At 64.7% G+C, this 13,841-nt stretch overlaps 1 protein-coding gene, 1 non-coding gene and 1 pseudogene across 16 annotated transcripts in view; 2 read left to right on the forward strand and 1 right to left on the reverse strand.

Annotated features, from left to right (window-relative positions):
- Nucleotides 1-13,841, reverse strand: part of DEAF1 (DEAF1 transcription factor) — a 23,969-nt gene that overhangs the window by 5,482 nt on the left and 4,646 nt on the right. For 7 of the 15 annotated variants that reach the window (XM_039840458.1, XM_039840457.1, XM_039840456.1 and 4 more), the window contains 8 exons: nt 11,479-11,608; nt 11,046-11,192; nt 10,612-10,751; nt 10,106-10,171; nt 6,944-7,070; nt 5,976-6,104; nt 5,369-5,492; nt 3,409-3,650 (listed from right to left, as the gene is read on the reverse strand). In XM_039840458.1, coding sequence (XP_039696392.1) covers nt 3,409-3,650; nt 5,369-5,492; nt 5,976-6,104; nt 6,944-7,070; nt 10,106-10,171; nt 10,612-10,751; nt 11,046-11,192; nt 11,479-11,608 — 1,105 coding nt within the window. Of the gene's footprint in view, nt 1-3,408; nt 3,651-5,368; nt 5,498-5,975; nt 6,105-6,943; nt 7,071-10,105; nt 10,172-10,611; nt 10,752-11,045; nt 11,193-11,478; nt 11,609-13,352; nt 13,687-13,841 lie in introns of those variants that run through there. The other 8 variants (XM_039840463.1, XM_039840460.1, XM_039840459.1 and 5 more) reach the window with 4 other exon arrangements.
- LOC120584911 (uncharacterized) lies at nt 2,460-2,578 on the forward strand (annotated as a pseudogene).
- On the forward strand, nt 9,419-9,537 carry LOC120584928 (5S ribosomal RNA). Its single transcript, XR_005648177.1, has one exon. It is a non-coding gene; the product is annotated as a 5S ribosomal RNA (ribosomal RNA).

Below are 13,841 nucleotides of genomic sequence, written 5' to 3' on the forward strand. Positions count from 1 at the left end.
CCCACTTCCTGCCCAGCGCGGTTCAGGTGCCTGTGCTGCTGGCCCCACCCCAAACCCTAGCTCCTCGCCTGCCTGAGCCTCTGTCTGGCCTGTGTCTCCAGGGAAGGAGGGAGGCCCACAGGGGAGCACGTGGGACACTGTGGGGTCCCCGGACACACAGTGTCAGTGGCCTGCGTCGGGGTAGAGCAGGTGAGGACGCAAGTGTCCATCTCCCAACTCACAGTGCTACACACCATCAGAATCGGAGGACACAGCACATGGTCCCTTTTTGTCCCCCGACACACCTGGGACAGCTCTGTGAAGACACTTCCTCACCTGACAGAACCTGCCGGGCCGATGGGCAGGCCGGCTGTGCAGCTGGGGGCTGCTCCCCTGCGGTCGCCCCTTACATCTCAGGTCCCGCCCCACCCTTTGAAATGTTCCCGATCCCTGCTGATTCTGGGGGAAAACCCACAAAAGCCATCAACCCCACTCAGTAACTGGAACGGTGCCTGCCACGTAACAGGTAACTGGTAACATTTACGGGATCGACGGGTAATCTTAACTTTTATAGTATGTTGATTTTAACCCAACTTAAAACAGGCAAAAACCTGAAAAAACGTGACTCCAAAGAAGACACAGAGGTGGCCCATCTCATGGGGACAGAAGCTCCACCCCTCGGTCACCGAGGACACACAAGTCCAGCCACGACGAGGTCGCACTTCGCACCCACTGGGCACAGCACCCAGGACACAAAGGCAGCCGCGGGTGCCGGCGGAGACGTGGGAAACCGGGACCCGCACACTCTGCTGTCGGGGGCGACACAGCACGGCCGTGGGGGGCACCGCTAGGCACCCGAAGCTCCACACACAGCCACACGAGCCCGCAAGTTCCAACATGCCTGAGAGACGCGGAAACGTGGGCTACAAGCAAAGCCGCACCCGACAGAGCCGGACACGCCCACACGCCCACCAAGAGCTGCGTGGAGGACACAGGCGGCCGCCCACGTGCTGGGCACCAGGCGGCCTTGAGCACGCGAAGCCACGCGAGGGATGCCGGATGCGGCCCGCTGTGCGCCCCACCTGCGGGGGACGTCCCAGGCAGCAGGTCCACGGGGTCAGCGGGTCGGGGCTGCCGGGGCCGGGAGGGAGGGGCTGCCCGTGGGGCTGGCATCTTTCTGGGGTAACGAAAGGGTGTGGACTCAGACGGCGCCGGTGGCCGTTCACGTTTGTGAATAAGCTGACAGCTGCTGAACCGCACGCTCAAAAGGGTGAATTCTGTGGCGTGTCAAGGACGCCTCAGTGAAGGGCGACCTGGTGCTCCTCTCATGCTCCTGCACACGGGGACCCGCCCCCTGCGCGGTCAGGGGCCCGCCACGTGAACGCACAGCAGGCGAGACAGTGTTTGCCGTGGCACGAACCGGACACGACCAGGCATTGGAAACGAGGCCGGCACGGGCGGTGATCACCGGGGACACAGCAGTCAAGTCACGGAGGTCGGCCACACGGCAGCACGACACCAGACGCCACGTCCCCCGCATGAGCAGGGGCACGACGGGCCCTCGGCAGGCGTGCGTGGCACGGCTGGGTCTCAGGACTGGGGGGTCGAGCCCACGGGGAAGCGCAGGGGGCCCACATGCGGGGCAGTGTCGACCGGGTTAGAGTCCAGCATGCTGTCCCCCGTCCCCGGACGTGCCGGCCCGGGTGCCGGGATCGGTTGAGGCTTAGGGCGCCACCACGGAAATGTTCACGAACCGAAGAGCGATCGTCCCGGGGGTGAGGGGCTCGCCCTGCCTGTCGTGATGGCACCCGTCACCGAGCCCTCTGAGGACCAAGCCTCCCCAACCAAGAGGTGACGTGGGCCTCCTGGGGACGAGGCAGCTCCCAGCGAGGCTGGGCCATGCGGGGACAGGCCTGCCCCTGCGGGCGTCTCTGCTGTAAGTCGCCCACAGGGCTCACCGGCCAGGCACTCGCTGTAAAAGGGTCAACGGCTGGTTCCATCTGTTTCTGTCCGTTTCATTTCTCCACCGCAGGCTGCTGGTTTCATTTCCCCGCTGATGCGGCGCCCACGGCCGCTGCGCTTCCTTCCCCCGCGGGTCTCGGCCACCGAGCAGCTGCGCCGGTGGCCTCGCGGTGGCTGCCTTCCTGCCGTGAAACCCGCTGCAGAGTGAGGAGAGGCCCAGGGCCCTCCCAGGTGCAGCCCTCGCCACGCTAGGTGGGCGACGGCTCCGGGCTTTCGCCTGCTTGTCTCTGTTCTATAGAATTCAGCGCTGAGCAGGGGTCGCTTTGGAATTTCTTCTTTAACTACTTTTCAAGTCTCTCTCTTTAGGAAAAGCACATGGCACCCGGTGGGAACGAGATGCATGGAGGGGGACTCATAAGTTCCACAAATGTCTGATCTCTGCGTCAAACCACAAGCTCACATAATGCTGCGCATCAACTTAACCGAAACAAGAACACTTTTTAAAAAAGAAAAAAATCGTCTGCGGCCGCGCCACCCTGAACAAGCCCCATCCCGTCTGAGCTCGGAAGCTAAGCAGGGTCGGGGCTGGTTAGTACTTGGATGGGAGACCGCCTGGGAACATCAGGTGCTGTAGGCGTAACAAAGAATAAAACTCGCACGTTAAGAAATCACTTAGAAAATTAAAACCCGACAAGCTCGTCTTTTTTGTGATCTATGAAAACTAAGAAAGAGTGAAAATTTTTTGAGTGTAGCTTTAGTAGAAAAACATCAGCCTGACTTGGTTGACGCACCAGAACCCCATGAGAAAGTTCGTGGTAACCGCCCACTGTGGGCCCCCGCCCCTGCCCCCCCAGGAAGTCTGCCCAGAGGAAGCAGTGGTGGCCCTTCCCGCACCCCCCGGCCCCACCCTGATTCACAGCGATGCCCAGTGCCCGTGCTGGGTGTGAGCTTGACAAGGGTCGTGACCACGCCCACTGCACACTGCTGGGACCCCAGCACCTGGCCTTGGGCAGCGCATGGTGCCCGCCCCCCACGCCCACGGCCACGACGTGGAGGAAGGGAAGGCGGGCTGAGGGCTTTCCCTACAGCGGCACATCTCGAGCAAGACGCTCTGTCCCCCTCGACACCACACGGGCCCCGCTTCAGCAGGACGCAGTGAGAAGACACGGTGAGATGCCACGACGGGACCTGGGGGTGGGGACAGGGAGCGCCCGCCCTGACAGCTGCCCCAGAGACACACTTGCCGGTTCTCCAAACTTAACGACACACGAGACACTCCTACCATGTGACGGCTCGAAAGGACCGCCACGTCCATCCCGGTCAGTGCTCGAGAAGGGCCGGCCGGGCACACGCGACTGTCATCCTCGTGGGCAGACCAATCCATCTGCGAGAACCCGAAACCCTGGCCAGCGGCTGGCCCCAAGCGGCGGACACGGTGTCTCCAGCCGCCATGCCAGCCGGGCTCACCTCCTTGCGCTCCGCATCGGCCTGAGTGCGGGCCTGGGCCGCGGCGGCTTCGCGGTAGGAGCTGGCCTGCTTGGCCTGCTCGAACAGCGTCTTCAGCTGCTGGGCCGTGCTGAGCAGCGAGTTGACCATCTCCTCCAGGTACAGCCAGTTCCGCTGCTCCGACATCTCTAGCCCGTTGACCACTACGGGGGACGCGGGCTTGCTGGAGGGCGGGGCAGCCAGGGCCGGCAGCGGCGTCAGCACTAGATGGTGGGAAGCAAACCAGAGTCGGGTGTCACACAGGTCCCCGCGTCAACCGCCCGCTGGACGCTGTCGTCAGATGCTGGGGAGCAGGGTGGTCAGTGGTCGGTAGGGGTGACTGTCCCAGGGCCTCCTCCCAAAATGCCCCCAATGTCTTCAGAGCTCCACGCGCACAGGTGGGAGCCACATGTCCACAGGTGACATACACATGGACAGCGAGCAGGACATGCCCGTGTGGGGCCGCCACAGATGGGCCTTGCAGGACCCGCTGAGAGGACAATGACGGGAGGGAAGTGGCTCCGGACTCAATCACGTGCACAGTAAACCAGACGCAGGGACGGGGTGCCGAGGCAGTCACACGTGGGACAGGTGGAAACTGGACTCTGGGGGCAAGCCCGTGACAGACACGGATGCAAGGCTGCACACCCGACGTGCGTGCGGTGCCACTGACCAACGTCGTCTTGACCGAAAGCTAACTACAAAGGGGACCCGGAGTCTCCTGGCCACGTGTCTGCTCACGCAGAAACTCTCCTGGCATTGTGGCCGCCCACAACGGGACCGAGGCTTCTCAGCCAGAGAAGAAAGTTACAAAGATGGAAAGAGAGGAGACTCGAGTGACCCCTACGGTTTCCACGGTTGGGATGGAGACAAGACTCCACGCACGGCCCGGGGTGCCCACGACCTGGGGCACGCACGCCCAAGAGCAGGTCTCCCCAGAGAACCGGGTCTGCAGCACTGGCCAGGCTCTCGGCGTTGACACTCCACTGCAGCCCGTTCCAAGCTGCCCACGTGAGGTCGCTGGACGTGGGCAGTCGGAGCTCCGGTCACAACCGTCCGGCCCAGCTCACCAGGCCCGAGGCTGGCACTCGGCTCTGCAACACCACCTACTAAAAGGCTCAGGACTCCCCAAAACCCCAACATGAGCCTTCAACACTTCCCTGTGCCCGAAAGTAAGGACACGCTCAAGAGACAAGAGGCCAGATCGTGGACAATTCGGGAACAAATAATGACAGTAACAGGTTACAGCCCAGACAATAAGGGCAAACTCTGAGTCCACACTGAAATGAATCAGTGCACGGGCAAGTGGACCGTGGGACAAGCAGCTGAGGGCCACACGGGGCGGGGCACGCCATTGCCCAGGACGTGGCTGGGCCCAGGAGCTGGGGGCGCGGTGTGCGTGGGGGGCAGAGCGCAGGGGGCTTCGGGGTTGGAGAGCGTCTACCCGGGCGAGAGGAGCGAACAGGCGAGGGCGCGGGCACGAGAGGGCTGGGTTCACAAACCACGAGCACGTTTCCATCCGCCGTGGCCTTGCTGGTGCGACGGGCACGCAGGGGCCCCACGCAGCACTGCGCAGAGTGCGGTGACGCAGGAGTCTGTCCCACACGGGACGCGGCGTCAGGGCCGCCTGCGCCCAGGCGCAGGTCCTCACGCTGGCGCTTCCCCCGCAGCCCCAGCCAGCTCTGCGTGGAGCGAGGCCGCGCCCGGGGCACAGGCGTCCTCGTGGGGAGGGCGGAGCCTCAGCCCTCCACAGGGCCCGGCAGGGCCTCGGGCGGCGTGGGCCACACGGTCTCCGTGCACGAGCAGCCTGACGTGTAGCAGGGGCAGCCATACGACCCCCAAGTGACCGGGCGCAGCCGTGTTCCCATGGGCAGTGGGCACCAAACCAGCGCCCTCAGGAGCAAGTCCGAGGACCTGGTGTGCGGCGACCCCCCAAACTGACCGATTTTGGGATGCGATGTTGGCAGAGCGGCTTCCGGAAAGGGCGCGACCTGGCAGCCGTCCTGGTAGCCGGGGTAGTGGGGCTCTGCGTGGCCGACCCTGCATGGGGGCTGCACGCTGGCTTCCTGCACTGGTGACAAGGAAGGACAGGACGGCATGGCCTCGCGGCCCAGGCACTGGCCACACAGGCCGTACACCTCGGCCTGCCCAGAGCTGCGCTGTCCCTTAGCCTGGCTCCTGCCACACGGGCCAGAGCTGCCACAGCGATGCCATCTGGAACACACCCCTCGTTCCGCCCCCTGTTGTGGCTGCTGCGATGTTCACAGCCACGTGCCCTGTGTCTAAGGGACAGTGCTGCTCCTGAGCGCAGTCACCAGACTGAGCCTTCTCAGCCTCTCAGGGCAGGTGGGCTGTCCCAGTGATTGCCACATCCGCCCCCTACCTGTCCTGTCTCCCCTTCCCGCCTGCCCCACACCCCTTCCTGCCCAAGCTCAGGCTCACCTGGAGCTCACCAACCAAATACCCCTGCTCACCCCGCCTGGTACCAGACGACTGACAGATGCCGACCCAGCAGAGGGGAGGTGGGTGGGGCAGGTGCTGGGACTCACCCGTGGCTCCCGCGAAGACATCTCCCTGGGCCGGGCTCTCCGAGATGACCGCCGTGGCCTCCACAGTGGACGCCCGGTCAAAGGTCAGTGCACCAGAGGTGGCAATTTGTCCCGAGGGCGTCACTGTGACTGAAAAGTAGAAGTGTTTTTTACTTTACCACACTGGGGCCAAGGCTTGGGGCTGAGACCCAGGCGTGGACATGGACACCACGCCGGATGCGCTCCAGTCACCTCTGCAAGGACACGGAAGAGGGCAGTGACCTCAGGAGCCTATGGGGACCGAGGCATGGCAGGGACGGCGGTGGGTGACCCCGGGAGCCTGCGGGGACACAGCCGGGCATGGCAGGGACGGCGGGCTTCCCATGGCAAACGCGCTGCTTGCAACGTTTGGGTTTGGACACGCGAAAGAACTGCCTGGTCGAAAGCAAAACTAAAATTTAAAACAACTCAAAACCCACTCTGTAGTTTGACTTAAGAGCAAGGAGAACACGGTGGTGTCCCCCAGTGTCTGCACCCCGTCTCCGCGGGGTCGCCCTGCACCGGGGGCGCCGGCGGCCTCTGGGACGGCGCCAGCTGTCAGGCTCCCACGTCTCCCCGTCCGTCTCTCCCACGTTTCCACGGTTCTCAACAAAACCAGACCCGCCCCCACGCCGCGAGCCCCCGCTAGGCCACGTCCACGGGGCACGGAGCGGGCATTCCGGAAGCTGCCCAGGCCGAAAGGCGGAGACGTTGCCTCGAGGACGGCGAGACCCTGACGCCCCCAGGAGGCCGGGGAGCCTCCCCTGAGCAGCGTGTGCCGCACACTGTCCTCAGTTCACGAGCGGGGAGCCCTCCCGCCCCGGGGGCCGGTCCCCGAGGTGGAGGCAGGAAGGGGACACAGGAGGACCCGCCAGCCCTGCAGGGCCTGCTTTAAGGGACGCTGGCCGTGGTGGCCGGCGGGCGGGACGCCCCGCCCGGCAGGAACTCACAGGCGGTGGCGGCGGCGGCGGGCAGCAGCGCGATGCCCTTGCTGGCTTCCTTCTTCACCGGAGCCGCGGGCAGCTCGTTCTCCTTCTTGCGTCGCTTGTAGGGGACGAAGAGCCGGACTGGACCGCTCTGCGGGGGCGGAGGGAGACGGTGGGCAGGCTGATGGTGGCCCTGAGGTGGTGCCCCAGCCTCAGGCCGATGCTGGGCTGGGAGCACCCACACGAGAGCTGCACTTGAGTCCCTGCCTCCCTGGCAGAAGAGTCATTCGGGAAGGGAGTGGGAGTCACGGGGCTCGGAAAACGAGCCAGAGCGGCATCCGCATCGACCGCTCAGGCGCTCCCGGAAGACAGAACGAACGGGAGCAGAGAGGAGAGACGGCTGCCCGGAGCGAGGGACGTTCCAGCAGACGCTTCTTCCCCAGACGCCCCGGGGGAGGACGGCCTGAGGTAATTAACTGATCGAGAAACGCCCACGGACAAACGACAGGAAACAGCGAATGTGTCAGACGCGTTCCCACGAAGGCCCAGGCACGACGGCTGCAAAGGACAGTGTCCCCGACCCCTCGAGGACAACTGTCCTGCTGCGTGTCCCCGACCTCTGGAAAAAGCCACACCCCGACACCCCACGCACCCGGCACCGGCCCAGCCTGGTCCTCGCACACAACTCGGGTGCTCTGCTGTCACCCCAGGGCCTGCCCCGCCTCGTCCGCGGTCTCCACGTCTTTATGACGAGACACCTCCTGCCATGGACCACCCGTGTCCCCAGGACTCACAGGTGGAGGCCTCTACCCCTGGTGTGGCTGTATTTGGGGCAGGTGATGAAGGCTCTTGAGGCCGTGAGGGGGCATCTGTCCCTCTGCCACATGACAAGGCAGCTGCCTGCTCTCCAGGAAGCCAGTCAGCACCCATCTCAGATGTCTGGCCTCCAGACCACGGGGAAATCCGCTTCTGCTCTCCCAGCCGGGCAGGGGGCGACTCCCGACGTGCTTCCCACAGCCCGGGCGTGAGCGTGTCCTCGAGGCCTGTCCGCCACTGGGCACGAGGCCCCTGGCAGGCGGGGCCTCTGCGGCCTCCCTCCCTCTGCACGGTCCACACCTCTGCTTCTCTGCCTCTTACACTGTGGAGACGGACCCCCTCCGGGCTTCCTGCCGCTGCTACCTGTGTGCTGGCTTTGCTGCCGTCCTTCGTGACATCACGGCACTGGGGCCCACTCTTGTCACCTCCACTGCTCTCGAAAGCTAGGGCCAGGGACAGCGCCCATGTCTAGCAGAGTGACAGTCAGCTTCACCTCGGGTGCTCCTGGCCACTCACTGGGCCTCCACGCTGGGGTGCGGCCCCCCTGACCCACAGGAAGAGCCGCCTGAGGGTGTTGGGGAGCGGGAGCCCCCCCATGGGACGCCCAAAGTGGGGAGAAGGCCCAGTTCTGGCCCACCCCCCTGGAGAGAGGGGAGGGGTGGCCCCGGCGCAGAGGCCGGACGCGGTCAGCCTCGGACGTCTTGGGGGGCCGGTTTTGCACAGGCCGCGGTGGTCGTCTGCCACCGTTTTCATGGCCACAGTTGTTTCTCGGGGAGCCGGTCCTAGGGCACTCCGCACCGCATTCCTGCGGCCAGAGCACGATGCAGCCCAACACAGCGACGTTCTCGCTTCGTGGATTGTGCCCTTGGACCCATGTGAGGGACCCCGGGTCACGAAGTCTCCCCCCACGTTTTCTCCTATAAGTCTCAGTTACGTCCCACACCTGGCTCTGCGACCCCTCTGAGCTCGTCCGTGAGGAGTGAGGGTCAGGCCGAGGCCATCTGTGCTGACAAACTGCCCCAGCGCCGCGTGTCGAGAAGCCGCTGCGAGTGCCCTGTGGCCCCTGGTAGGCCCCTGGGACCTGCCACCCCCGCGGCCTGGTTGTGCCACGGCACCGTCCGCCCTCAGGCCCCCGGTGCGCGTCTCTGCTCCCACGGCTGGCGAGGCCGCCGGTCCCCACCGCCCCTCCCCACACGTTCTGGAGTCAGCGTGTTTGTGGAGTCGGGGCCGCTGCGCAGAGCCGGCATGTTTACCGGGCGCCTCCCCGCCCGGCAGGCACGGCTCGCCGAGCCCCGGGTCTCCCGCCCTCCCCACCGCAGCTCCAGCTCCGCACACAGACTCCGCACGGTCTGTGATGCCGACAGCTCGGGACCCCCATGCCTCGTCCTGCAGGGACCTGACCCGATGTGCTCGCACTGTCCTCGTGCCTGCGAGACGGCTGAGAGGCCCGCTGGCCAGTTCTGCGGGACTCGCTCACCGTCTGCACAAAGACGTCCCACTGGTCGTCTGAGCCATACGTGAACTAGACAGTTTAGTTTTTCCACTCGAGAACATGACGTGTCCCCCCAATTAAGTTTTCTTTCGCATGTCCCTGTGACTAACCACATGAGCAACCAAAATAAGGAAGCCTCACGGAGCAGCTTTAAGCTAACTTTGACATTTTAAAACAACATTAAAACTAGAGTCTACAGCCACGCCGCCCTGAATACGCCCGATCCCGTCTGATCTCGGAAGCTAAGCAGGGTCGGGCCTGGTTAGTACTCGGATGGGAGACCACCTAGGAAGACCAAGCGCTGCAGGCATAAAACATAATTTAAAAAAAAAGGGATTGTAAGCTGACGAGGTCCTTGCAACCTGTGAGGTCAACCGAGGGTTGCCTCACCTAAAAAAAATTAAGGAAAAAAAAACGAAGGAAGGTCGAAACAGGACTGGCATGGGGATACGCCACAAGTTAGTGCCACAATCGTGTATCTGTGTTAAAACCCGTAAAACGGTTAAGAGCTTAGGAAAAGGGAACACTGCAGAGAACACAGAGGCTTCACTGGAGCGCCCCCAGGGCGGGCCACCGAGTGGCGGGCTGTGGGCGCACGTCAGCGCGGGGCCGTGGGCGAGGCCGCGGTCTACGCTCATGTGCTGTGGGAGGAGCGGTCCGCCACTTACGGAGTCTCCTTCCCTGTCCTCTGAACGCCACTTAGGCCGGCCGCGTGCCTGTCAAGGCATCAGTCACCAGACGTGCTAGAGAGCGGGGCCTGGGCGAGAAACCATGACAGCCCCGGTGGCCCGACAGGGTGCCAGGGACGGCGGGCAAAGATGAGCCCTGGAGGGGAACGGCGCCTTGGTCCGGGCGGGGCGGGGAGCCCCGGCACTCACCAGGCTCATGTCGTCACAGCAGGCGGCACAGGTGCAGGACGCAGCGTGAGGGTTCAGGATCCCGTCCTGAAACCAGACAGTGCCGGACATACCGCGGTTGGCCTGGTGCGCCGTCAAGCCCACGGCTGCCATTCTGCAACCGCCCACAAAGACAGACCCCAAATCCAGAACCTTCTGTCCTTCAGCTCCTGTGAATCACGCCCAAGCAAGACCACCTCCTTCCTCCCTACAGCGCCCTCTGTCAACTCCCCAAGAGCTGAGCTAGAAGCAACACCTAGGAGCCTCCCCCAGGGAGGGAACTGGAGGGTGGGGAGGCCGGGTGTCTCAAAAGTCACAGCACGGCCCGCATACCCCAGGAGCCCCTGCCTGGCCCCACCCAACCAAGCAGTCCTCAGTCCCTGGGGTAAACATCACGTGCCCTAGCGCAAGGTCAGGAGGCCAGGCAGGGAGGCGAAAGCCTGGTCCAGAGTCGTGGGCCTCGCGGGCAGATGCTCCCGCAGGAGTACCTGGATGAGGCACTGCAGTGGCCGGCCAGCGTAGCGGATGCTCCTCTTCCAGTCCTTGCTGCTGGCTCTCCCCGCCATGGCTTCGAACTCCGTGGGGCTGTACCAGTTGTCCCCCTGCTTAATGCACCGGCCCCGGCCTCCTGGAGTGACATGGCAGCCATCGGCGTGAACCGCGATGCCCTGCTGCCAGCTCCTGCTCGCTGACGTTGGGCCAGGTCCTTCCCGCCTCCCGCCCAGCTCCTCGGATGCCCCGTCCAGGCCCGTGTGACCACCCCTGCCACCAGTGCCCGCCTGCTTTAACTCCGGCTACTGTCCGTGGTCCTGCACCGCGCTGACAGCGGCCGCTTCAGGACCAGGCCTCCGGCCACTGCGCTGACCCTGCCGCGCATGCGCCCTGCTCCGCGCACGCGCCCCGCTGGCCGGGGCGGCCTCACCTGAGCCCAGCCGGCTCTTGTGCAGGGTGCCGCTGACGTTGCGGCAGCGCACGGGCAGCTCGCTGTCGTAAGCTGACGGGTCCCAGCTGTACTTGCCTCCGCCCTTCTCCTGGCCGGGAGCTAGAGGAGGTGCGGGGGACTGAGGACCTTGGCAAAGAGAGCATGGTGACAGTGAGACACCAGACGCACCTGAGGGTCCAAAAAAGCTCATGGGCTCAGCGAAACCCCAGCGGCAGGCGTCCGCTGCTCAGTGGCTGGCACGGGCAGCGCCGCCCTCTGCTCTGGGCAGCTGTGCCCACCTGGGAGCCCCGCCTCCCTGGGCACACGTGGCAACCCCGGCACTCTAGGCTCACCGCCACTAGCCGTCCCTACCCACGACGAGCCCGCGGGCCGGGGCGCCGCAGCCATAAGCGAGGTCCCTCCTGGCCCTCACCTGGGGTGAGCGGGGCCGCCGGCCCCTTCAGCCCAGCGGTCTCTACGATGCTTCCGTCTGTATGCACGACAATCAGCGTGGCTTTCTCGGTGTTCAGGCTGTCCCCAATCTGCAGGGCTGTCCTACCAGACTAGAAGAAGAGCATGCCGTCGGACACCCAAGGATGGCTGCCAGGCGTGTCACCTGTGCGGTGGGGCGTGGTCCTACAACGGGGTCCTTGCTATCACCAAGGGGACACCTGCCATGCCTCAGCGGTCTCTTTCAAAGATGTCACTAAGCACTTAAACACAGAGCCAAGAATAAGAAGGGGCAATGCTAGGTCTGTGTGGCCCTGAGCAAATGCTAGACGTTGCTGGTCAAAGTCACAGAATAAGCGTGTACCGTAGACACGCCCAGGAAACAGGAAGTGCCCCACTGTCCACCTGAGAGGCCAATCTGCAGTCACAGCCAGGCCTGGTGCAGGCCCCCTTCCCCACAGCCACTCAGGACTGGGGCCTCCCAGACCGCCCTCGGACAAAGCTCTCCTCCCTGGAGGCCACGGCAACCTGCCCACAGCCTGTGGGCCAGCCCCCGCTCCCGTCCCTGCTGGCGCTCAGGCCACCGTGCTGCCCACCAGGTGCTCACCCCAGCTGGTCATCAGGCCCTCCCTCAGAAGCCTCAGGTGGACCAGGGGCCCCCAAGCCAGTAGCCCCAGCCCAGCATCCGGGATGGCCAGGTGCTTTCCTGCCAACCGCATGAGTGAGATGCTCCTCACACTGGGAAACGCCGCCTCAGCTCGAGGATCGAGTGGGAGCTCCTCGTGGTGCTGAGGGGCCCTGACCGCACGCACACGCACACGTGCACACACGTGCATAGGCCCGCCCCGCCAGGCCTGGGAGGGCGCCCCGCCGGAGGCGAACGCTGAGCCTGGCAGCCCTCCACTAGAATAGGGGTGTCTCTGCCTGCATGGGAGCCTGAGAGCACCCTCCTCCGAGGCAGGGGGCACACGCACACTCAAGACCCCTCCCCTGGTCGGTTTCCCACAGGGCCCCTGTCCTGCGAGACGGACAGACAGGACAGAACCTGCTGCCAAGGAGGAGTGACCGGCAGGAAGCGCAGGAGCACCACGTGGCCACCAGCCTGGCGTTGCCCCACACGGGACAAACCCCTCAAATTGGCCACGTCCCCCTCTGCCCTCCACCCTCCGCCCCGGTGGTTCAGGCGCATTTTCTGTTTGCTGCCACTCAAAAGACAATAACTTTGCCATCAGGCGCCTTGTGTCCCAAGAGTGCCATCGAGGCTGAAGAGAACTTTAACAGTCCAGCAAAGGTCCCAGGGACAGTCTGCTTTCTGGAGACGCCCACCCCCAGTGTGCACCCCGGAAACAAGCTGTGCCCCCAAGTCCCGAAAAGCCTTGACTGTAAAGGGTGAACAATGTGCTGCAGCACGGCCACAGAAGGCTCTGAGGGCACAGACGCTGCTCAGAGCGTGACAGAGCGGGTGGCCCCGGTGCGCATGGCACGCATGGAGGGCGCTGGGCTGTAAGGTGACAGGGACGACGCGGGACCAAAGGGATCTGGAGCCGTGACCAGAAGCAGACAGGGCCGGGCCGCCAGGGTGACCAGAAGCAGGCAGGGCCGGCCGCTGGGGAAAGCTGGGCGTGCACGGACGCTGGGCACCCCCCACCTGCCCCAGGGCCGTGTGGCAAGGAGGCAGGGGCTGGGAAGGCCCCCTCTGTCCACCAGTCCTCGGGCTCACTCCCCGGCCATGGCAAGGCTGAAGGAGAGTGGCGGCTGTGCCCTCTGAGCCCAGGCCCGAGCAGGCTCCAGGGAGCGGGCCACGCTGGGGAGCAGGCCACCCAAAGGTGGCCCTGGAGAGCCTGCGCGGCAACTTACCAGGACGTGTCCCGAGAGCGAGGCAGCGTTGGCCACCGACGTCGTGAAGACATTGTCCGCCGAGGCGCCCACGTTGGCCACCGTCACAGTGGTCACCTCTGCAACACAGGAGCCCGACTCAGCGCGCCATCTGAACCAGGCCTCCACGCAGCTCCAGCGCATGCCTGCGCCTCGGACACGCTCACGCGGAGCGGAACCGACACTTTCCGACCCGGCAGCAATTGGGTCTTCCAAGAGACAGGCCGCCGGCCTCCAGGACAGCCTTTCGCTGTGGTGAAAAGCGTGCCATGCCCGCCCTGCGGCCCAGGCTCTGCCCAACAGCCCTTCCGGGGGGAATCAGACCACAGAAACCCTGTCCCACACAGGGCCCCTGATGCGCCCCTTCCCCAGTGGGGCCCCCCGCCCACCCCACCCCCAACCCCCGGCATGGGCCAACCCCTCACTCAGGCTACCCCCACCCTTCGCCTCCACCGCATACCATCAGGTGAC

This window comes from Pteropus medius, unplaced genomic scaffold (assembly GCF_902729225.1).
Source record: "Pteropus medius unplaced genomic scaffold, Ma_sr-lr_union100, whole genome shotgun sequence".
Taxonomy (NCBI): domain Eukaryota; kingdom Metazoa; phylum Chordata; class Mammalia; order Chiroptera; family Pteropodidae; genus Pteropus; species Pteropus medius.